This window comes from Besnoitia besnoiti, chromosome II (assembly GCF_002563875.1).
Source record: "Besnoitia besnoiti strain Bb-Ger1 chromosome II, whole genome shotgun sequence".
Lineage (NCBI taxonomy): Eukaryota > Apicomplexa > Conoidasida > Eucoccidiorida > Sarcocystidae > Besnoitia > Besnoitia besnoiti.
The window spans coordinates 1,136,869-1,158,894 of record NC_042357.1 but is presented as its reverse complement, the minus strand read 5'-3'; the positions used below and the strand labels follow the sequence as shown (position 1 = coordinate 1,158,894).

General features: G+C 62.2%; 2 protein-coding genes across 2 annotated transcripts; both read left to right on the top strand.

Annotated features, from left to right (window-relative positions):
* Positions 1 to 2,651: 2,651 nt before the first annotated feature.
* Positions 2,652 to 3,751, top strand: BESB_035210 (uncharacterized protein; the record flags this gene model as incomplete). The annotated part of the gene is made up of 2 exons (XM_029362107.1): positions 2,652 to 2,739; positions 3,237 to 3,751. The coding sequence occupies 2 exons, from the start codon at positions 2,652 to 2,654 to the stop codon at positions 3,749 to 3,751; spliced, it is 603 nt and encodes a 200-aa protein (XP_029221072.1).
* Positions 3,752 to 8,366: 4,615 nt separating this feature from the next.
* On the top strand, positions 8,367 to 21,704 carry BESB_035200 (uncharacterized protein; the record flags this gene model as incomplete). The annotated part of the gene is made up of 6 exons (XM_029362106.1): positions 8,367 to 14,618; positions 14,909 to 15,097; positions 15,404 to 15,547; positions 15,815 to 15,877; positions 16,286 to 16,378; positions 16,782 to 21,704. 6 exons carry the CDS (start codon positions 8,367 to 8,369, stop codon positions 21,702 to 21,704), a joined length of 11,664 nt encoding a protein of 3,887 aa, XP_029221071.1.
* Between the last annotated feature and the right edge of the window lie 322 nt (positions 21,705 to 22,026).

Below are 22,026 nucleotides of genomic sequence, written 5' to 3'. Positions count from 1 at the left end.
CACGGGTTACGCACGCGCATCCGGGCACTACCCGCGGCGCATGGCCTGCGAGGTTCTGCGCAGAACGGAAGTCACCGGGTATGCGCGCCAGAGTTGATATGCTATAGCCTATTCTAAAGCTCCGCACAATTCTCGCGCGTCTCTTGGAAGCCCCTGTTTCCCGTCGTGTCCACATCTCTGTTCTGTGGAGCTCTCTCTAGCGCTCTTCCTCTCGGCGACTACCCGAAGCCGAGAGGCGCAGCGGCGGATAGTCGGTCGGCTGCTGTGCACTGAAACACATACCGGAGGACGAGGCTCGGCGTGTCCTGGTGGTGCGCTGCGGGTTCTCTGAAAACCCGCGCTTACTGTGCATCACCACTTACTGGGTTCACCCTGCGTACGGTTCAAATATGCAGGAGGGGAGGCTAAAACTAGTGCTTGGGCAGTGCGCTCCCTGGACGAGGGGAATGTGCTCGTGACCGGCACTCACGGCACATTACACGGCACATTACTGCCGACCCACGACGACAGAAAACAAACATTCTTCCAGCCCCTTGGTCGGCAGCCTCTACGTGCGAAGCACCACCAGGTCGGTGGGCTGCTTCACCGGACTGGCTCGCGAAGAAACAAGGCACGTTGGCTCGAGCGGGACACCCGCACTGCTGCTGTGGTGTCGACAGGTCGCAGAAGAACCGCTGCTGTCCGTGGAACTGCTTTGGCTGTTGCGTACAGATAGAGGCCCCCGAATGACACCCTGTGCTGGATAAAACGTGGCGTGTGTTGAATGCCGCCTGCAAACCTCCCGGGATAGCCTCCGGGAGGAGGCCATGGACGAACACGTGCCGCGCACCCGGACACCAGGGCGACGCTGCAGCAGAGGGCAGGCGCAGGCTCTCCCTCCTCCTCCCGTCTTGCTGCCCGCGTTGAGACTGTCCTCCGATTTGTGCGCAGTGGCGCGCGGCGCCCGGAATTCGAAGACAGGCTGACGGTTGACGGAAATAAAGGCCCTTCCGCAGGACGGAGGGAGTGGGCGAACGACTTCCGCCGCTCTGTACAGGGTCTGCTTGCCGCGCGCTCTTCGCAGGGTGCCGTCTGTGGAAGACTGGAGGAGGAGGCCAGGCGCGAACGCAGCGCGAGGCAGAGAGTGCCGGTCGCGCGCACGCTCTCTCGCGGTGGCTCAACTCGTTCTCTCTGGTTCTCCCGCCCCCTCTTCTCCGCCGCCTTCTTCTGCACTCCGGGAGTCTGCGTGTATCTCGCTGGATTCGTTCCCCGGTTCCCGGACAAGCCGCTTTTGCCGTCCGGAAGTCATGCAGCTAACTTTTTCGTTTTTTCCCTGGACGTCGCGTTTCGCACCCGTCGCGTGTAGACGACAGTTGTGGATCGACTGTTTGGTCCGCCTCGTTCCGCCGTTTCCGTCGAATTCAGCCGCTTTTCTAGAAACGCACTCGCGCGCCCGCGGGTACGCCAGAGTAGCCGACCGGACAAAGTCTGCAGGCCATCCTTGCACACAAGGTATGCTTGTTCAAACGTCGTGCTGAAGGGGACGAATGCCCGCCCAGGAAGGCAGCTGGAAGACGTGCTCAGGGGTGCAAAGTACAGACGATTTCTGCATTCGCTTTCCCGTATACAAACACCTTCCCTGTCCTGAAGACCATCCCGAGGAGAGGGAGCGCCGGACGCCGTGGTGGTGTTTTCCAAAGTTTTCTCCCGCCGTTCTACTGCGAAGAGTAGGAGCCTGACCACCGCAAAGAACGCGGTATTCGCAGGTGAGGAAACAAGCACTTCTTCTATCTTCGAAGTAAAATCCCTCTCTGCCGTCCGCTGCAAGTCTCCATCACCTGTGCCACGAAAAGACGGAGAACTCGAGAGAGAGCCAAAGACCACCTGCGGCGTCTCTCAGTGTCCGGTGGCGGGTATTCGTTCCGGTCTCGCGTCACCGGTATATTGGAGGTGCTGTCCGCAGAAGTGACTGTTTTTGGTCTGCCGCCTCCTTCAGCTTGCAAAGCCAGCAGGAGCGCCGCTGCCGCCAGTTTGTTCTGCTCACGGGTGCGGCACGACTGACCAGGACCAGCGACCCTTCCGGCCCGCTCCTCTGAGAGCAGTTAATCAGTTCGTCCCATCCGACGCCTGAGGCAGTCTTATGAGAACGGTGGCTCATCTGTTTCTTCCGGATTTTCGAGGGTTTTGCGTAGCCGCCCCGTGGGGGTCACCGACAGGGCCGCGACGGCAGTCGCACAGCCGTACGATCGACGCCGAGGGCAGAAAACTGAACATGAAGGGCTGAAGAACTGCTGGTCTGCTATTCGGCTGTCACGATCCGTGCCGAGGGTCTTCAACGATAGGCAGAAAACGCCGGTCCCGCTTCAGCGCCTACTTTTCGTATCAGGGAGAACACAGGAAGAGTGAGCGGAAACACAGACGGGGTTTGATTTCTGCTGTTTCGTTTTGCTGCGCCGTTCCATACGACAGCTCTTGCGCGTCTTTTTTTTCTTTGTTCTCTTCCCCCAGATTGCTTCGTGCGCTCCATCCACGGAAGACGCCGTTCAGTCTGCTACGCCTGCATCGACAGTTTTCCGGCGCCTCCTTCGGTCTGTCGTCGGGCGTCTTCGGTGAGCCGAGCCGCCGTTCGTGAAGAGTCCTGCCATTTTTCCAAGTAGTCTCCCGCACTCAAAATGCGCGCCACAACAGCTCCCGCAGAGGAGGATCCCACGCAGAAAGCCGACAAGGTTGCGGCGGAGCACGAGGAGGACGAAGTTGATGGTAAGTGGCTTTGGATACGCTCGCCGAGCGGCGGCGTGCGTCCAACTGCACGGGTCTGCTCGTGTAGAGACCGCCTCAGCGGTGTGTTGCAGTTGCTGCGAAGGAGCCTGCAGGGCTGCGGGGGCCCAGTTTGGGGAGCAGGCGGCAAGCTCCGTCATGGTTCAGGGAAGCACATTGCTACCAAGTTTTACAGTCGCTTCCAAGTCGGCAGCGGGGATAACCGTGGTGCGGTAAGTGGTGAGCTGCGGACTTGCTTTTGCGATGCGTCGGCGAACGTCTCTTCGTCGGGTGGCGTTGTCGGCGGCCGCGCGCCGTTCTCCATGCCGGATCGATCCGTTTCTGGCGCCTGCAGAGATTTTTCTGCTCGCCGCTCACGCGGTCGTTCAGGGCTTTCAGTGGGTGGCGGGTCCGTTCTGTGGCGTGGCTGGGGGTTGTCCGTCGAGTTGACGACGCGTGAACGCGATTTTTCGCGTTTGCCGGATTTTTTTCGTCTGCAGAAGTGAGCGATGACGGTGAGGCCTACGAAGAGGAAGATGCCGAAGATGTAGGCGACGAGGAGGTTGAGGAAGTCGAAGAGGAATACGTGTCTGACGAAGAGGAAGATTTCGATGCGGCGGCTGGGGCGGACGGCCAGAAGGAGCTCGGGAACGCGCACGGGGTGAAGCGGCGGCGCGAGGAGGAAGAGGACGAGGAGGAAGAAGAATACGTGGATGACGATGAAGATGACAGCGAGGATGAGGACGAGCAGGGCGCAGAAGGCTCCGGTGACCCTTCGTCCGGCGACGACGACGAGGACTACGAAGAGGAGGAGGCTGGCGACGACGCCGAAGCGGGCGAGGGTTCGCGGTCGGAGAATGCGAATGCCTCGTTGCAGGATGAGCTCGACGAAGAGGACGTCGATGAGGAAGTCGAAGAAATTGAGGACGACGAGGAGGAACAGGGCGACGAAGAGGAAGACGACGACGAAGGCGGCGGTGACCCCGGCCCCGCGAAGAGAAGACGCGCAGCGTGAACGACGCAGTGACGTCGAAAACGCGTCTCCTCCTGTCTGCGAAGGACTTAACCACAAACGTCCAGCGCTCCCCCCTCTTGGCGGATACCTCTATACGTTCTGTCCACGTCCCTATGTAGATGCATGCGCAAGTCCTCACGCGCAGAGAAAACGTCCACCCGATAGCTTGAAGCCCCGAACGTCGTCTGCTCGAACTCTTTTCTGTCTTGTTTTCCCACGGTGTGTGCTTCCGTGGTGCTCGCGCTGCGTCGTGGTGTTCGCGCGGCGTGCTAGCAGCACGGGGGAGCTCCTGAAAGCTGTTCTGAATTTCCTCGTTCCTCAAGGTTATGGCGGGTTTTTGAGAGTCGTATGACGGACCTTGTTCCATCGGGGATTTCTGGTGGGCAATCACGCCCATCCGCCGTCTGCCGTGGCGGGAAGTGCCTTGCTTTCTCGCGGGAATCCACTTCGTCTCAGAGGACTCTGTCCGTCGGGGCTTCTGGGAATCCGAACTTTTTCCTTGCTCTCCTTTGTGCGTCCTCGCATCTTCTGCCGTCCTTGCCCGTCCCCTGTGGCTCGCGGAAACGTGATGTGTTGTTGTCTTTAATCTTTTAACGGAGAGCAACGCCAGCACCAGGAACACACCCTGCGCGCGAGACAGGTGCACACGTGAGGCGGCGCACTGCCCTGGGAACGCGGCGGCGGACGCAGGCGTTTCTGGGAGTGCTGACGCAGACTTCTGCCGGAAGCCAGTCAACGGACACGCAACGGAGCCGCTCGTGTCATCTGATGAATAAGCGGTATTGCGCGGTACCGAGACTCGACGCCAGTTTGTACCTGGGAAACTGCCCGCACACGCTGTGACTCGGCGCGGCTCCACAGCCGTTTTAGTTTCGAGCGTTTGCATCTGCGTACGAGCGTCAACTCAGCAGGTGTGAATGGGCTGGTGCAGCCTCGTTTCCATACACTACACTTTCAACTGAAGGGAGAGAGACGCCGCGTGGCGTGAGGCCTGTAGGGTGCATGTAGCATATGATGAGCCTGCGATGAGAGGAGCTCCGCGGAGATCTCGATGTCCACTGTAAGTCAGCGGAGGAGTCGGTAGTATTTGGCACACACTAAGCGACCGGCCGTGATGCAAGATGGCAACCGCGGGGCAAAGGGACAAAATTGTTTTTTCGCTATGCTTTTGTGAACTCCGGCTTTTCTTTTCAGTACGCACCGGTGCGTTGGCGGCTCCGCGCTTTCGACAGCGAGCGATGCACTTGCCGATATGACAGCTATTAGTGCAGTGGGAAGCTGAGAACTGTTGCCAGGATGCACACCAATGTGTCATGAAGAGCCCAGACAGAGTCACGCGCGAACGCTGGCATCGCGATTTTGTTGGAGCTGGCACTGCTGCTTGACATGTTACTGAAAAAAACTGACGGAATCTTGTCTAGGGAGCCTGCGAGATCAAATAGCATCCACCTGAAATCTCTTGAGCAACAGAGTTCTGCGACAGGTGAACGCCGTGTTCCACATCTGCAAGCGACTCACGCGAGGTTCAGCTTGTGGACGTCTGACTCTCCGCGAGTTTCATGGAAGTCCTAGCACTCCTGCAAAGTCGGAAGCCCTACAGTTTCTACAGATGCCAAGCAGCTCTTCGCAGTTTGGACTTGTGTCGCTCTGGAATCCGGACAACTGAACAACGAGCAACAGCTCCCGGCAGACCGGTCGGATGCAGCAGCGACTAGGCTTCGCTCACGTTGAGTTGGAGAGCCTGCGTCCGATCAGCTGCACAGAGACGACACTCGCTTTCTGCTGTGGTCGCAGCCACACCTGGTTTAACCCTGAACTGTACGCTTTTCCTGGGCTGTTTTACAGAGCTGTGGAGGTCACACGCGGCGTTAGGGCCCGATGGAGCCAGCCCTAAGCCGGAGCACAGCGTCGTACAAACGCGCGTGTAGCGCCTTTGAAGAAGATGCCTAAAAGTGTATTTGGGGTAGACGGAGGCGTCGCCCGCATCTGTGGAGCCGTGATGCGTTACAGTCAGCGAGAGCGTGACGAGGTGTTTTGTGGGAAGCCACTTTCGTCTCGAGGGGGGCGGTCGATGCAGTTTGCAGCACCACAGCTCTATCGACGCCTGCAGATGAACCGAGCTAGCTCCAGTCGCCTCTGGCTAAAATCCACGATCGAGTGACGCTCGCCTCCGGCCTGGCGAGGAGGCTAGTCACGCGAGCAGGGTTTCAAGCTGGCGAGCTCAGAATCAAGACTGCGTCATTTCGAGCCACAGCTGCACGCAACTTGTGGTTCATCATCATCTACGTAGTGTACCATGCGCTCCGACGAATCGCGAATTTTCGGTGCTCGCCAGATAGCTTGGACGATCATATCTGTGGGAAACTTCTCCACTCGGAGAATGATCGGAGTGAAAGAGGCTAGTGGAGCGACCGTCGAGGCGACGTGTAGCACTGTGCGACCTGGAGTAGTCAACCGCCCAGCCCGACTGCAGGTTCACTTACTGCTCAAGGGCAGGAGACGAGAGAGCCACGCGACCTGCGCCCAGATTTCGCTTGCTCAAGTCTGCCACTTCGCATTTTTTTTCTCGCGGAAGCGCTCTTGCCGTCCGCCGCCGGCACTGCGCCCACGTGTGCTGCAAACCCCAGCCCTCAGTGGACTGCGAGCGCGTTCTCCGGGGCTTTCTTTTTGGCTCCGCGCTGCATGCGCAGCAACGAGATCTAGCAGCACGAGGGTCCTCAATCACCGACCCCCTCTTCGACGTCCGCGGCTCCTGCGGCTCTCGGGCTCAGCGCGAAAAGTGTGTCTTTGCTCTTCTTCGACTGATACGCACTCTTCGGCTTTGGACTTCCACGCCCTCGCATCTGGAGAGAGCTCCAGCAGTTCTGAACGAACCTGGCTGGCAGCGACCGCGCTGCTCGTTCTTTGGCCCTCGACATTTTGCTCCCTCCACAGGGTGTCGACTTTGGCCAAGGTGTCCTTTTCTCCGCATCTTTGCCAGTGTGTTGCATGGATCTTCATCTCTACAAGGCCAGACTGCAGGGGACCACTGCGAAAAGACGAGGTCTTGGGGACGTCTTCTTGCGCACTGCTGACACCGATGCAGGCGCTAACTTTGTTCGTGAAAGCCTCTCGAAGTACGTTTCTGTGCGCCCTGTGCGACGCGGCGACTTCAAGCATCTTTTCCCGTCCGCTTAGTTGGAAGAAGCCGGCTACCGTTGTTGCACGCGCAATCTTGGGTCTTTTCCATTGAATCTCCAAGTCACGAGGTGTTCGATGAGACGCGAGGTCTCTATCTATCTAGCCTTTCGGCTTCTTCCGTCCCTGACTAAATACGTACCCCCCAGATATCGCAGCCTTTTGACAGAGGGGGTCTTTCTGACCTTGTGCTCGAAATCAAGGTCCTTCAGCGTTCCTTGGGCGGGTGAGGTGTCGGTGCGAGGCCGAATCCCCCTCTTCCAACCGGCGCCTTCACTGGGACTTACTCGGCGGGGGCAACCGCGGCATTCTCCCTGCCTCGAGCTTCTCGCCTCGCCCGCGGCTACCGCGCCAGCGCTTTCTGTTTGCTCGATTCAGCAGCGTATGCTCGTCTCTCGAGCCACGGCTCTGCGCGCGAGCTTTCGGTGCGCATTTTGGCAACCGTCTCCGTCGAGGCGCTCCTCCAGGCCCCCCCCCCCCCCCCCCCCCCCGCCGCCCTTGCCTCTGGCCGCCCTTTGTCGCTTCCGACCGAAGGCAAAGCAGAGACACTCATGCGCCGGTGCTCGAGTGGAACCTCCCTTTCTCCGCGGAGCCCCGTTCGCGCTCGGCGATTTCCTTCGTCTTCTGCAACTCGGCGCCAGAGGCCTCCACGGCCGCGGCTTGGCGCTCTGAGCCCAGCGGCCCTGTAGCCACCATGCGCTGCTTTTATGGTCGTCTGCGCCGTGCGGCAAGCCTTCCTGTGTTGTTCCTCTGCGTCGCCATTTCGCTTTCTTATCCGCGCTCTCCAGCGTTCCACGCTTCAGCCGAGGCATCGCCGTGCGTCTCTGCCGTTGTTTCTTCGCCCCGTCGCTCGCTGTTTGTTTGCTGTCGCTCGCGCTTCCTGGAGCGGTGAAGTAAGTCTGCAAACGCCGACGCGGGCGCGGAGGACAGGCTCGGCGTTTGCTTGTTTGGCCTCGCCTCCCTGTGTTTCGAGCACGCACTCTCGGGGCGCGCCGCGCGCTGCTTCGCCGCTGCTGACCAACGCGTCGGAAGCAAAGACTAGGCGGAAGCCCCGGATTTTCGAGCAACTGCCCGAGTCCTGCCTATGCCTTCTGGCGGGTCCTGGGTGCCTCTCCCGCCGAATCGACTTTAACGGGGCTCTCGTGTGCGGCGGGAGGCCCGAGAAAGCGAGACCGCCACCGTCCCAAGCTGCGCAAGCGGATTCTGCTGTTCCTTCAGAGAGGCGAGAGTAATCGCAATCGCGGAGGGCGAGGGCAGCCGCCGAGGACGCCTGGCCTGGGACGGGCACCTGACCCGCGAACCAGGCGCCCGCGTACCTGAGCCCGACAACGACCCGCGACTTTCCCGGCGCTGACCAGCGGCAGGGGCTTCGTTCTATTTCTGACGCGCAGACGCGCTGCGCATCTCGCGTCTCCATTCCGCCGCCCTGCCTCTCACCATGGAGTCCGAACGGAGAGACGGGGGACCGCCTCGAGACCCCATGGACTGGATGATCTACCTCGCCGGCGGCAACGTCGATGGATCCGGAGGACAATGGGACAATATCACGCGGACGTCGTACTTCTCGCGCATCACGGGCGGCAGCGTGGATCTTTGTGCCTCGCCTCTGCTCTGCCGCGGGTTTTCGATGGCGTCTCTCCCGCTGACTCCGATCGAAAACAGCGCCGTGCCGAGTCCCGCGCGGCTTTCGCGGCGCGTGTCTCCGTCGCCCCTCGCCCGAGAGCGCGCGGGCCTGGGCCTCGTGTGGGGTGAAGAAGGGACTCTCGCGGAGACGCGGCAAAGCCGCCTCCTCACGCGGCCACCCGGATTCGATCCGCCAACATTCGCCCCCTCGCCGGTGCCCTCGCTTCTCGGGAGGCGTCGGGTCGGCGGACCCCGTCTCCTCGGGTCGCCTACCCCGTCTCCGCCGCCCGGGCTCGGGTTCGTCTCTCTCTCCAGGGCCACATCTCCGTTCTGTTCGCTGCAGCCCATGCCTGTTTTGGCGGCGCCGCCGGAAGCCAGCCACGCGCCTGCGCCTGCGGAGGTGATACCTACGCCGGCTGCCCCCGGCACCTGGGGAGACGCCGAGCACGTCTCTCAGTGGCTGAGCAGTCAGGTCCCTGACCCGCAGAGCGTCTCCTGCTTGCAAGGCGGCGTCGAGCGCGCAGTCCGCGCGGCCTCGCTGTTGAATATGGGGACTGGCAACGGGCAGGGAGAGGGCGGAGACGAAGGAGAGGGGGCGGCGCGGAGCCGACAGGGCTTCGCGGATTCCGCAGCAGACGGCACACAGCCAGGCGACCATGCAGAGGGGACCGACGACCTGCGGAGGCGTGAGCGAGAAGGGGTTAGTGGACGCAGCGCTGCCTTGTCCCCCCGTGATGACGGGAGCCCCCGAGGTAGCCGCGCTATCCAGCGACCGCTTTTGCCAGCCCGCCTTGCATCCGCGGTTCAAGACAGCCGAGACAACCTCAGCTGCTTGACAGGCGCCCTCGCAGCATCTCGGCTGTCTTCGAGAGAGTACGAAAGCGACTTCGATCTGCCCTTCTTCGTCCAGTCTCAGCGGACTCGCGATCGATGCCGCCGGAGGTCTCTCGATTTCCAGCGCATGTGGCAGGAGAATCGGGCGCCCTGCTTACCCGCCCACTTGCGGATACCGGGAGTACAGAGATACATGAGGACAGGGAGCGTGTCGCCGAATCACGGTTCTGCTGAGTCTCCCAAGGAGCCTGCCGACGCTTCGGCTCGGGCCCCGCGACCTGAGGAGGCGCCCGCGGCGAGCAGCGAACGGGAGGCGGCAGCAGCTGAGACAGGGATCACCGAGGAGTTGCTGTTCAACGCGAACGCTGCAGTGGAGGGGACGACGCTGTACAGTACCCTCATGTACGAGCTGGAGACCACAGGGACTCTGTCGATTTTGACTGCGGGTTCGCCCCTCTTCAAGGCGGCCCCCAGCCCGATGGGACTGGGAAAACGCCACACTAATCCGTTCCTTCCATCTACGTTGCCGTCGCCCTTGTTTGGCACGCCTCTTCCCCAGGAAGCGCACACTCCGTCTGCGGGCTCGCCCGCCGCTTCTGCTGCAGAAGCGGCGTGCAGCAGCGACGATGAGGGAGAGAAGAATAGAGCGGAGACTGGAAGCCAAGATCATAACTCAGTCTCGAGTGAGGGCCTGCGAGCCGCACGACCAGGGAAAAAGGAAGGCAGCGACAGCCACGAGGGTCATGCAGACGAGGATTCGTTTCTGCGCAGAGCGAGCGGCAGCACCCGCGCGGAGGACGACAGCGGCTCGTCCGGAGGCGCGGGGAAGGACACGAGTAGCCGAGAGGGTTGGTCGGAAGCGAAGGAAGAAGACGACGACGCCGAGGATGAACGAGAGGCCGTAGCGGGCCTGGGCGCCCTTGTGCGCGACCAGAATGTAACCACACTCCCAGGTTTCATGGCGGTCGGCAGGTATGAATCGGGTTTGCTTCCGAGACTCCCCACGACCTCGGCTCAGGGGGCGGCAGAAGCTTCTACAACGCCTTTTCCTTCGCCCCTGCTGCCTGCCGGCGCGGACGCAGCCCACGCCGACCAGCTGGCGGCAAACGTGGCACGGGCACTGGGGCTGGAAACCAAGAGGAAGAGAAAACTCAGCGGGAAAATCGACGCAGCCGACCTGGACTACAGCGACCTGTTGGAGGGCTCTTTTTTTGCTCGGTCCGTCCACAGAGGCCGACAGATGGTCGCCGACATGAGGGGCTCACGAAGAAAACACAAGGGGGGACGGTGTCCGTCTCCGCCGCCTTGCTCGCCGGCTGCAGACGACCTCTCTTTGATCCACTGGCCTCGCAGACACAGTGGCAAGCCGAACGGGAAAGAAGAGACAGCAGTGCGGGAGACTGAACAAGGCACGGGCACAGCAAAGTCTCTGTCTTCCTCTAGTGAATCTGCAGGAGCGCTTTTTGGTTCTCTGGAAGAGAAGCAGGCGGACGGACACGAGGGAAGTCTCGGGCTGGGGGGAGGCTGTCCGCTGGCCGTCAAGAAGGAACAAGCCGAGCCGCAGGAAGGAGAGAAGAAAGATCAAGAAAACGCGGCGACTGCGGGGGCGGGTCTCTCGTCAGCGGGACTCGCTGAAGAGCTCGCGTCCAAAGGCTCGCCAACACAGACCCCGGGGCAGTCGACTGCCAACGAGACGGCGGCGTCTGCATGCAGCTCTTCCGGCCCCGTGAAGGCCTCGGGGACAGGAGGGGGCGTGGATTGTTCCCCGGACGAGGAGGGCTTTGTCGACACGACGGACGGGGTTGAGGGTTCGGGCTGCTCTGAAAAGTGGCCGCAACTACCTCGGTCTTGGTTTTTCCCCTCCTTTTCTGTCTGGCAGAATGCCGACGATAAAGGGGACGGAGGCACCTGGCGAGTCGCGGGCGGCATGCACAACGGCTGGAGGGGAACGTGCGACGTTTGGATCTACCGGAAGCTGCCGGAGGGCAGGGTCGAAGGAGACGAGAAGAAGAAAGACGGCGACAAAAAGAGGTCCGGCGGGAAAGGAAAACACGTGCTTCCTACTCTGCCGCAGCAGCCGGCAAGCGCCAGCAGCAAGCAGCGTCCTCCTGGAGCGGACGCGACCCCTTCAACCGCGGGGCGTCTGCCACCGCCCGCTGGATCGACTGGAGTGGAGACTGGCGAGGGAGGCGGCCGGGCCGCCGCGTTGCCGGTACGAGAGGAAACGCCTGCTCCACTTGCGCTCTCAGGCCGTGACAGCTGTGTAGGCGAAGCGAAGGGAATGACGGAGGGTGCCGCGGCACAGTCCTCCTCGTCGCCCCTGCTCGACGCCCAGACGGAGGGGGAGGCAGCCGGCGAAGGCGAGGAGAAGAGAGAGGCTCTCTGCGCGGCGAGCGCCGCGAGCCGAGCCTCGGAGGGCGTGGCGCGGAGTGGGTGCGCCCCTGGAGGGATGGGAGAGGGGGACAGAGAGCCCAGGGGTGCCAAGAAGGACGAGGGGACCGACGCGCGCGCCGAGAAGAAGAGGGACCTGTCGGCGCTTTCGTACGAATTGCGCGTGAAGCGCTTCTCGTTTCTCATACACGGCCATGAGAGGGCCGCCCTGCTGGCCTCCAAGTACTGCGCATATTTCGACGTGTTCGGAAGGACACGAGGCCGGCTCTCCGTGTGCGTCAACTGCTGCCGGGAGGACTGCCTGGGATGCGCCCTGCCGAAGAAGAAGGGCTCGCCAGGCGGGTCGGATGTGTCTCCGTCTCACTGCAAAAACGCGAGAGACGGGGGGACCACGTCGAGTGGAGCCGGGAAAGTCGCGAAGCGCCGCCCCGCGGGCAAGAAGGGCGCTTCCGGGGCCGGAGGCTTCGCCGGCACTGGCCTCTTCAGCGGAGACAAGCGCAAGAGAGGGAAGACCGAAGAAGAAGAGCTGGCGGGCAGGAAGGAAGACGGGGGAGCCCGTCTGTCCCCCCTCAAGAAACGCGCAGCGCCAGAGCGTCGTTCCTCGGCGAAGGAACAGAATGAGAGGGGGCTCCAGGCAAACGAGGAAGTCCGAGCGGGCTCTGAACAGGAAGAGAAAAGACACACCACGGCATCGTCGCCCTCGGCCTGCAGCAGCCTCGAGCAGCTTCATCCGTCTCCGGTGCCCGCCTGGTCGCCGCCGTCGGATGTGGATTTGAAGGACGCTTGCGCAGGTCCCAGGGGTCGGGCGCCGCCATCGCTCTCTGGCGTCTTCGCCAGAGACCTCTCTACGCGTTCGCGCTGGGCAAGCTACACCGCCTGCGGGAGCTCGAAGAAAAGCGTGAAGGCCAACGCTGAGGCTTCCAGGCCCGGAGACGCGCAGAGTCTGGCTGGGGCGGCAGACAAGTGCGACCACGGTTCCACAGAGGGGGAAGAAGAGGCGCATCTTTTGCAGCAAGCCTTCGAGGTCTACTCCGACGCAGGAGAGCCGTGGGAGACTTTCACCGCGCCTCTTCTCTCGCCTCGTCTCGGCCGCGCCTCGTGGACTATGCTGGGATTCGTTTTGAGAGGCAGCCAGACGACGGTGATCGCGCGAGCGGGCTCAGGCCGGCTGCACGAGGGCGGAAAAAATCGACTCGCGTCGGGCGCTTCGAGTTCGGGGGCCTCTGCGACGCCGAAAGGGGGGGGCAGGGGGTTGGGCGGCGCGGGAAGAAAAACAGACAGCGTCATTCTCTCGTTCCTCGCGCGAGTGTGCCGGAAGCTGAAACTCGCTGCGCTGCTCAAGTCGCAAAACCAGGCGATCGCGACCATTTTGAGCGACCCCATGAGTCTCTCAGGCCCCGCGGAGCAACTCGCTGGGGACGCTTGGCGCGATTGGAGAGGCGAGCAGACAGGGCCGCAGGCTCCCGTTGCAACGCACGACTCCGCAGCGCGCGACCAGGCGCTAGAAAGAGGAACGGATCCGCGAACCGAAGTACGCGCGGACTGCGGATCACTCAATCAAGAGAATCCACCTGTCTCGGGGTGGGCTCCGCCACCCGGAACAGCGAACTGTTACGCGCCTCCGCCGTTTCAACAGGGATCGACTCCCAGCCAAGGAGTCTCAGCGGCGAGTCCTTACGGGCTTCCGGCTTCCGTACCCGCCTTGCAGCCCAGTGACAGTGCCCTGTCGCCGCGAGCGTTCGTTGCGGGAATCCGGTCCTTCTTCGAGCCTCAGTCTCGATTGCGTGTGGCGGAAGAGTCGCAACTTGCCTCGGCGGCACAGCACTCCGCTTGGCTCTCTCCGGGTGTCTCGGCGGACGGCAGGCCGTCAGCCTCTGCGCCCGGTGCCTCCGCATTGGGAGCCTCCGCGACGGCTCCGTACGCAGGCGACGGCAGAGTTCCCGAAGACGCGCCCGCGTCATATTCTTCGTCGCTTGCCGCTGCAGCGTCTGCTCAGAGCGCAGCGTATCCGCGCGGTTCAGTCCACTCGGCGCACACGGGGACAGATCTGGGGCCCCAGTACGACGGCCGCCGTCTTGCCTTCGAGGGACCAGGGCCGACCGGCGCAGGATTCGGGGAGCCGGCTTGCTTAGGCCCGCCTCTGTCTTCGCAGGGCTCTCCATTCGTGTGTGGACCCCAGGCAGGCTTCCCGGAGGCACGCGGAGTGCGCGCTGGCGGTGTTGGTCGTTCCGCGCTGGCGGGACGCGCCTCCGCGCCTCTGCATGATCCCTCTGGCTGTCCTGGGCAGCCAGCGAGTCTCGGCTGCGGCGCGCTGCCTGGACTCGGCGACTCGAAGGCGCTTGTGGATCCCAGCGCGCGACACTCAGCCGCGGAGGCGGGCGCGTGTAGTCTCTCAAGCCCAGCGGCCGCGGCTGTCGGCGGCGGCGGGGGCGCCCGGCTTTTCGACGTGCCCGCAGCGGCGGCGTACCCTGGAGTGGACGGCAGTTTCTGGTCGAGCGCCCAGCACGAGAGGAGCGGCGCGCCGGAGGAGGATGAAAGACGGAAGGTGAAGAAACCCAGGAAGAACTCGAGGACCGCAGGGACGGAAGAGAGGTTGGCGTGGGAAGAAGTTTACGACGTCGCTGTGGAAGAGGACGCGGACGAAGAAGCAGCGAGAAGGGCGCAAGAACAGAGCGCCGCGGCGGAGGCAGGCCTGGAAGCGGAGGGTCAGGGCAAGGAAGCGAACGGAAAGGGCCTTGACCAGCCCACACAGGGCTCCGCTCAGGAGAAGGATATTCTACGCGGCTATTTCAAATCGCGCGTCCGCAACCGGCGCCTGCGAGACGGGCTCCGGCTGCGTATGGTAGGCGACGAGATTCGCATAGGCGCATTTCGTGGACGCACAGCTCTGCGCTGGTGTCGTTCCCTATTCTTTTTCGCTCTTTGGGCTCGCCTAGAACACTTCACACGCATTGACAGGGTCGCTAGCTCGTGCGAGTCGCCTGTCGTTGTATGAAAAGATTGATTCGGAAGGGTCTGTGTGTAAGCTGAACACGGGGATGCCGGCAGACACTCTTGGCTTGTGGGAGCGTTTAGTGTGAAGCAGAGACGCTTGGCAGCCAGTCTGTTTTGTCTTTCTGCCTTTTCACACAGGCTGCCGTGCTCATGTGCAAAGGCTTCTACGATCTCGAGTCTGTCGAGCCGGGGGGCTCTAGGCGACGCGGCGTGAGGGAGGACCTTGGTGAAGAGGAGGAGGAAACGGAGGAGAAGTGCCTCTTCTCGAACCCCATCTCTCAGAGACCTTGCGACTTCATTCTCTACTTTGATACACGCGAAAACCGGGTAAGCTAGTCGCTGCTTCTGTAGCAACCTTCCCTGCTGTCGTCAGGTCTCCCTCACCCCTGTTGCTCTTTCCGCGTGCGCTGTCTCCTTCGGAGTCGTGTCCTCAGCAAATGACTTCCGGCAACCACGTTCCGCTAACTTCGGTCCTTTGCAATGACCACCCCGGCTCCAGTCCGGCTTGCGGCCGCGAATTTCACGCTATTCTTTTCATATGCCGTGCAACATCGAAAGAGAACGTGTTTATTATCATTAGATGCTACGAGAGTCGGTATTTGCTATCTGGGACGTATTCCTTTCTGCTTCAAGGACAACTCAGTGGCGACTCTAAACCAGTCGTTACCGCCTCCACCGCCGAAGCTTCACCCGAAGAGTGGCGAGTCGCACTCGCGTCGCGCGCTTCGCCAAATTTATGACCACTTTCTGGAGCCCAGATGCCAAGTTCTAGAGGATGTAAGAAACGATGTCTGAGACGATTTTTTGGCTGTTCGAGTTCGCTACTAGACCGCCGTTCCCTACTCCCTGCTGCAGCCGTTCCCACTTCCTGTGTGCATGCGTTGTCTGCTGTGGCTGGTGACTCTTGCGGGGGTGCTCTGTTGCCATGCGGACCTCTTGTCTGTTTTCTGACGCTTCCATTTCGTCGGATATGAACGAATTTGGTCGCTTGATTTCTGGATCGGTAGTGAAGATGCGCGTTTGGCGTGCCCCCTCTGTTTGCAGAAATCGCTTAAGGTCAAGCGCGGCGTCATCAACCTCTTTGGCTTCCCTCGTTTCTACGTCAAGGTAGGACGATCGCAAAATGCGCTTGGTGTTCCGGGCCTCGCAGGGCTCTCAGCTGAAGCGAGGCGATCCACGGGACTGCGTGGCGCGCGCTGCGGCTTCACTGGTTCTGAGGGTGGCGGCACGTCGCGTCTAGGCGGCCGCGCCCACAGTTCCGTGGAGGTCGAAACTGAGCACACATGCTCGTGCGCATATAAATCCGTCGCAGACGTCACTTCTACTGCCCGAGCTTGAGTATGTGCCGCGGTCGCTTTGGCATCCGGTGCTTAGCTGCTGCTGGGATCTATCGCTGCTTGAGCGGTTGTGCGTGTGGCGACTGGGCGAAATTACCCAAGTCACCATGCCCGCAGCGTGGCGAGTCTGCGTATTCAGACCGTTCAGAATGCGCTGGCCTGTGCCCCCTGCGTACAGCTTCACTGCAGTTTATCATGGGACGAGCGCCTGGCGCTGTTTTCCTCGTTCCTTCACTGGCTGGGGCGTGCCGACGACTCCGTTCCGCCGCCGGTAAGACCGATCTGCGGCTTAACAAGATGTGTAGGCGCGACACCTGCATCCAAAGCTTCGGCTTGGTTATGGAGCTAGTTTTTTGGTCGCTTCCGTTTCGTAAGCGGGCGCGACAGAAAATCCGGACAGATACGTAGAGATCCTATTTCCTGATTTGTTTCCTTGTAACTTTCGTGTGTCGCATTCTGCCTTTTTGTTCTGCGCCCAGCGTGGGTCGCCTTTGTGTCTATCGTGTCTCCGGCTCGGCTGCCGCGCGACATCAGGGGCTTCGCGTGGAGTCTTTCATTCGTGTCTTGTCCATGTTCTTCCCTCTCCTCTCGCGTCGTGTTTGTCGGTTCTTCCTTCTCCGTGCTTTCTGCATTATTTCGCGTGCTGTGTTTTCTTGTATGTTTCGGTGTCTCAGTGGTCGCCTTCGGAGTTGCATCCCGAGCTCCTGGCGTATTTAGTGGACTTGGGCCGGAGGGGCTTCGCAGGCGGCGGCTCTGCGACGACCTCAGTCGTGAACGCCCCAGATCTGCCGCTCGACGATGCCGCGCTTTCCAAGAAGAACGCCGCACTCATTCGCGCCTACATGCAGCAGGACGCTGGAGCACAGGCTTCTGCCTCACCCAGCGCCAATGGAGGCGAAAACTGTGACTTGCCACGGAAGGAAGAAGACGCAGACGAGGCAGATCGCGAGGAAGGAAGTCTCGGCACAGACGGACTAGGCAAAGACAACCGAGGCGCCACGAGGAGCGGGGAGGGAGCAAAGGACGAGGCGGACGATGAGAGGGGGCAGCACGAAGAAGGCAATGGAAGCGCGCCGTCGCGCGCTCGGGAAGACGACGCCTCCAGTTCTGCGAGTGGAAACGACGCCAAAGGAGAAGGCGGCACGGCCGCAGGCTCTCTGCTTCGCCTGCCGTCTCTCGGTGCCTTCAGCTCGCAGGGAGTGGACTCTGAGCATGTGCAAGGTTCCAACGCGGCGACGCCGCTTGGAGCGGAATGCAGCAGTGCGCCCTCGCCGCTCGCTACGTCCGCAGGCCTAGACCACGTCCGAGCAGCTGGCGGCCCAGATTCCTCGCCGGCTGTCTCGGAATTCGCTCCACTCGCGTGCTCCCCGTCATCCTCCTCGACCCGCGCCGAGATATTGACTGTGCCCGGCGTAGGGCTGGTAGACTTCTCCCTTCCCGATGGAGTGAAATTCGACAAGAGCAAGCTTGCGTTCCGATGCTACTGGCGCGAAGGCCACGGGAACCTGCTCAACGCCGGCACAGGAACCGCCTTGTCTCCCTCCTCGATAGGCGCTGCAGGAACTGCAGCGGCAGGCGCGCGCCAGTCACTGTGTGTGGCGCAGAATAAGAGCCGCACCTTCAGCTGCCGCAAATACGGGCTCTACCAGTCCCGCGTTCTCGCCCTACAGGCCCGTCTCCTCTCCGAGCTCCTCTGGCCACAGCCGCCGTCGCCTGCCCGCGTCAGAGTCTCCGCCATTGCCGCGCTCGTCTACGGGTTGATTGCTGCGCCTGTGCCTTACCCGGAGCCCTGGCTGGCCGTGTGTGGGGTGGCTGTCTCCGAGGACGTACTGCGGCAGCGACGAGAAGTGTGGAGAACGCTTCTGGAGCCCCGTCAGTGTCGACCGCCGCCTGCCTCTCTGCAGCAGCTCGCGCTGCCTCCCCCGTCGATGCCGGCTGCGTCACTTCTGTGCGGGCGGACACCAGAACTGCCGAAGGGGCGCGAAGGAGACGGCGAGGGGGGTTTCTATCGAGCTGTGAACCCGTCGACCAAAGCAGAGCTACCTTACGGCGGCGAGGGAGCCTCCGCAGAGTGTGCATCTGCTTGGCTGAGGAGGCCGCCAGCGGACAGACACGTGCCTGAGCAGCACACCTTGTACCCAGGTCAGGGGGGTGTGCCAGGACCAGGAGGGGGAACTAGCATGCATTCGGCGCCGTGGCCCCAGGGCATTCCGGCGGACGCAATGGGCGTCGGATCGCGCCTCGCTCCGGCGGCCGGCCTTCAGCATGCTCTGGGGCCCGAGGGAGAGAGCTGGGGGCGTCGACCAAGTTACGGGCTCCCGCACCCCGGGGGGACAACGTGTAGGGCTCCGGCAGTTCCCGGCTTCCCTTTCCCAGGACTGCCTGATTCGAGGGTTGTTTCGCATCAGGGTTGTCCTCCTTTTTCGCCTTTCCCGACCGCGCATCGTCCTCCGTTCATGCCCGTGAGCGGGGCCGAGAACTCGGCGCCGCGAATGGACGGCGTTGTCGCACAGGTGAAGACAGAGGCGTCTCCGCACTTGGTGGAGACGTCTACGGCGTCGTTGTGCGAGCTGGAGAAAACGGACACATCTCAGGAAAGGAGGAGGAAACCTACTTCCAAGGCGAAGAAAGTGGATGGAACGAGCGAGCCGCCGTCGCCACACGTTTCCGCCTCGATGGGTCCCCCGGGCCTGCCGCCTTTGCACGGAGGTAATGTAGAAAGGCAGGGCGGCTCGAATGCCCGACAGGCGGAGACTCTCGCAGGAAGGCCTGTGGACGGCGCCCGCACGGAGGTGGGAGGCGCAGCCTCATTCGCCCCGCGAGACGCCCGTGGTGCAGAGGGAACGGCTCCAGCTTCTCAAGGAGCTAATTCTATGGCAAGAGACGGCCGCTTTGTTGAGCAAAGCGCTTCCTTTGGTGGCGCGTGCGCTCCGAGAGGGGTGTTTGCCTCTGGCGCGGCGTTTCACTCAGGCGGCACGCCTGGAAGCTCGTCTTCGTCGACTCCTCATATGTCCCCTGTCTTCGGGTGCGCTCAGAAGAGCGCCAGCGACTCGCCCTTCGCGCAGGCCTTGCCTGCCGGCTACGGTCCACAGGTGTCCCAATCGCCTGCGTTCTCACCGCGACATCCTCCCGCCCACCCGCCCGGCGACTTGGAGGACGGCAGGTTCGCCATCCCTCCTTCCGCGCGGCCGTACCCGAACCAAGGAGGGGACGCGGCTTGGGGCAGCGGCGCATCTGACGGAATGCGAGAAGGCGAAGGAGACCCTGCCGAGGAGAAATCGAGAAAGCGAAGGAAGAGCGTCACGTCGTTGTCTTCTCGCGGAGGAGAGAGTCAAGTCGCTCATCCGGCGATGCAGCCCCTGGCGTTCTCCGCAGGCGGCGGCCCAGGCGTCATGCCAGGTGCCCGGTACATGCCGCAGCCAGGCGCGCCTGTGGCGCACCTTGGACCTTCTTTGATGGCGTCGCCTGATGGGAGAGCGTCGGGCTTTCAGCCCGCGGCGTTCGTGTCGCCTCCTCTTGGACCCGGCGACTTGAGACGGCGACGCAAGTCGTCGGGGGGCCTCGAAGAGGACATCCGCGGGTCGCGCGCGCCCGGCGACGAAGGCGACATCGCGCTCGTGGGAGACGGCTCTAAAGCATGCGGTGGCAGGGAAGGCGCTTCGAATGCATCGGCGCAGCAGCTGTCAGCTGAAACCTTGACTTTCCTTTTAGGCGCTAACGTCCTGTGGGAAGAGAACGAGAAACGCTGGTGCGTGCATGTGCGGCCGCCACACGGAATGGGAGATGCAGACGGGTTATCCGGAGACAAAATGCGGAAGAGAGACAGTACCGCTTCGGGTGGAAACCAAGAGCGAGCGTCCACCGGGCAGGATCAGGAGGAACCGCACAAAGCCGGCACGCTAGAGTGGGTCTCGTACTTCCAGCTTCATCAGGCACTGAAGCTTCAGAACCAGCTCGTGGGCAAAATGGAAAGGGGAAAGGGTGACGGTGGCAACGAGGAGAGGGTGGGTGGCGACAAGAACGGAAACATCTTTTTTGACGCCAGCGACGCAGATGAGAATGCGAAGAAGGCCGCCCTTCTCAAAGCCAGACGGTGGCTCAGGCGGCGAATTGTGCAAGGGCAAATCCTCGTCACCGGCTTATCTCGAGACGGTGTCTTTGCATCTGCCGGTGGCGAACCTGAGAGGAGCAACACCATTTCGTCTTCGTCCTCATTGTCTTCTTTCCAAGGCGCGCTTTCGGGCGACAGAAGCATGCACGCCAGCGAGGCGCATCCGCCCGTTTCCACGTCCTTCTCTTCCGGCACGCCTGCAGGGCCTCATCGCTCGTCGCTCCAGACGCCCCACCCACAGGCGCCGGTCCCCGCGTACCAGGGAGGAGGGGGGGAGTGCATGCCCTCTCAGACGTTTCAGCCTCAAACAGACAGTCGCGCCTACGGGGCGATCGGCTTTTTCCTCGGGACCGCAGCGGGCCAAGTGGACCCAGCGGGGAGACGGGAAGACCCGGAACTCGCCCGGAGGCCCAGCACAGGAAGGGAGCAAGGCCACGCCTTCGCCCTGCCTGGAGACGGACATGGAAGGGGCGAAGCGGGTTTCTCTCCAGGGCAGAGCCAGCAGCTCGGCAACGAGCGCCAGCCACATCCGCAGCACGTGTCTTCGTCTGCCGCACACAGTTTCGCCGTTCCGCAGGCTGCTTCCTTTCTGCCGCGTGGGGACGTCAACGCGTCCAGAGGCGCGGCGATGGCACCACCGCGTGAGCAAGGGGTTCCTCCGGGACCGTACTACGTTAACGGGGGATTCTGTGGAGTCAGTGGCTCACCGGCCTTTTCCGCTGCTGTCCCTCGCCCTTCGGCGTCACTGTTCCCGTTCTCCCGGCAGTCACCTGCGAGTGGGGCGGGAGACACGCCTGTGTCCCCAGACCGGCCGCCACAGGGCCAGGGCTCCGGACCTCAGTTTTCGGGTGCAAAGACCTCGCACGGTCAAGAAATCCTCGCAGAGCCGCCTCGTTCGCTCGAAGGCATGCCGCCGCCTTACCAGCCTCCGGTTTTCTTTCCTCCAAATGCCGCTAGAGAAGACAGACAGATGCCTGCGTTTGGGGGACCGGGCGCGCCGCCCTCTGGCCGTGCCGCCTTCTCGTCTCCTCCGTCCAACGTGATGTTCATGGGAAGAGGAGGCAGAGAGGGCCAAGAAGCAGGCGATTCCGAGCGCCTCTCCGGGCTAGTTCAGACCGCTTTCGGCGGCCCCCGGGCCCCGGGTCCGGCGCCGATGTACGGCGCGGGCGCAGACATGGCGGTTCCACCTCCGGACGGTGACGCAAGAGCGAGTCGCCCAAACACTGGGATGTCTAATTCGTCTGGCCTTTTCCTCGCAGACAACGATGCACGGCCGCAGTCCTCCGAGTTGCTTGTGCCAAATGCGTGCTGGGGAGCGGCGCCGGCGCCGTTCGCACCATCCGTGGGTAATAGGGACGCAAGTGTGGGGTGGCCTGCTGCGCACGCGTCGTCAAACAACTTCTATGACTTTCCGGGCGAGAACGCGCTGGGGCCGGGACTCCCTCTTCATCCGGAGTGGAACAAAGTAGCGCGAGGGACGGGGTGAACGGAGAAGGGGCAAGGGGGGATTGAGCGAGCGGGGGGGGGTGGGGGGGGGGGGGGCGGTAGCGGGACGCAGTGTTTCTGTCCATTTGCCGTTCCGTTTGCTTGCAAATATGATGATGTCGGGTGCGAGAACCCGGAAATGGGGATCTGGACTTGGGGATACTGGCAAGAAGTGACGCTTAACGTAGGAGGTGGAGACAGCGGCAGTGAAGCTCGTGTTTTCAGAGACGTTTGCCGCGACCGGAGAGAGGCAAAATAAAGAGGGGGAGGCCCGAGGCGCAAGGAGAGCGGACAGGGCCGGAGGGGAGACAGGCAGGAGCGAT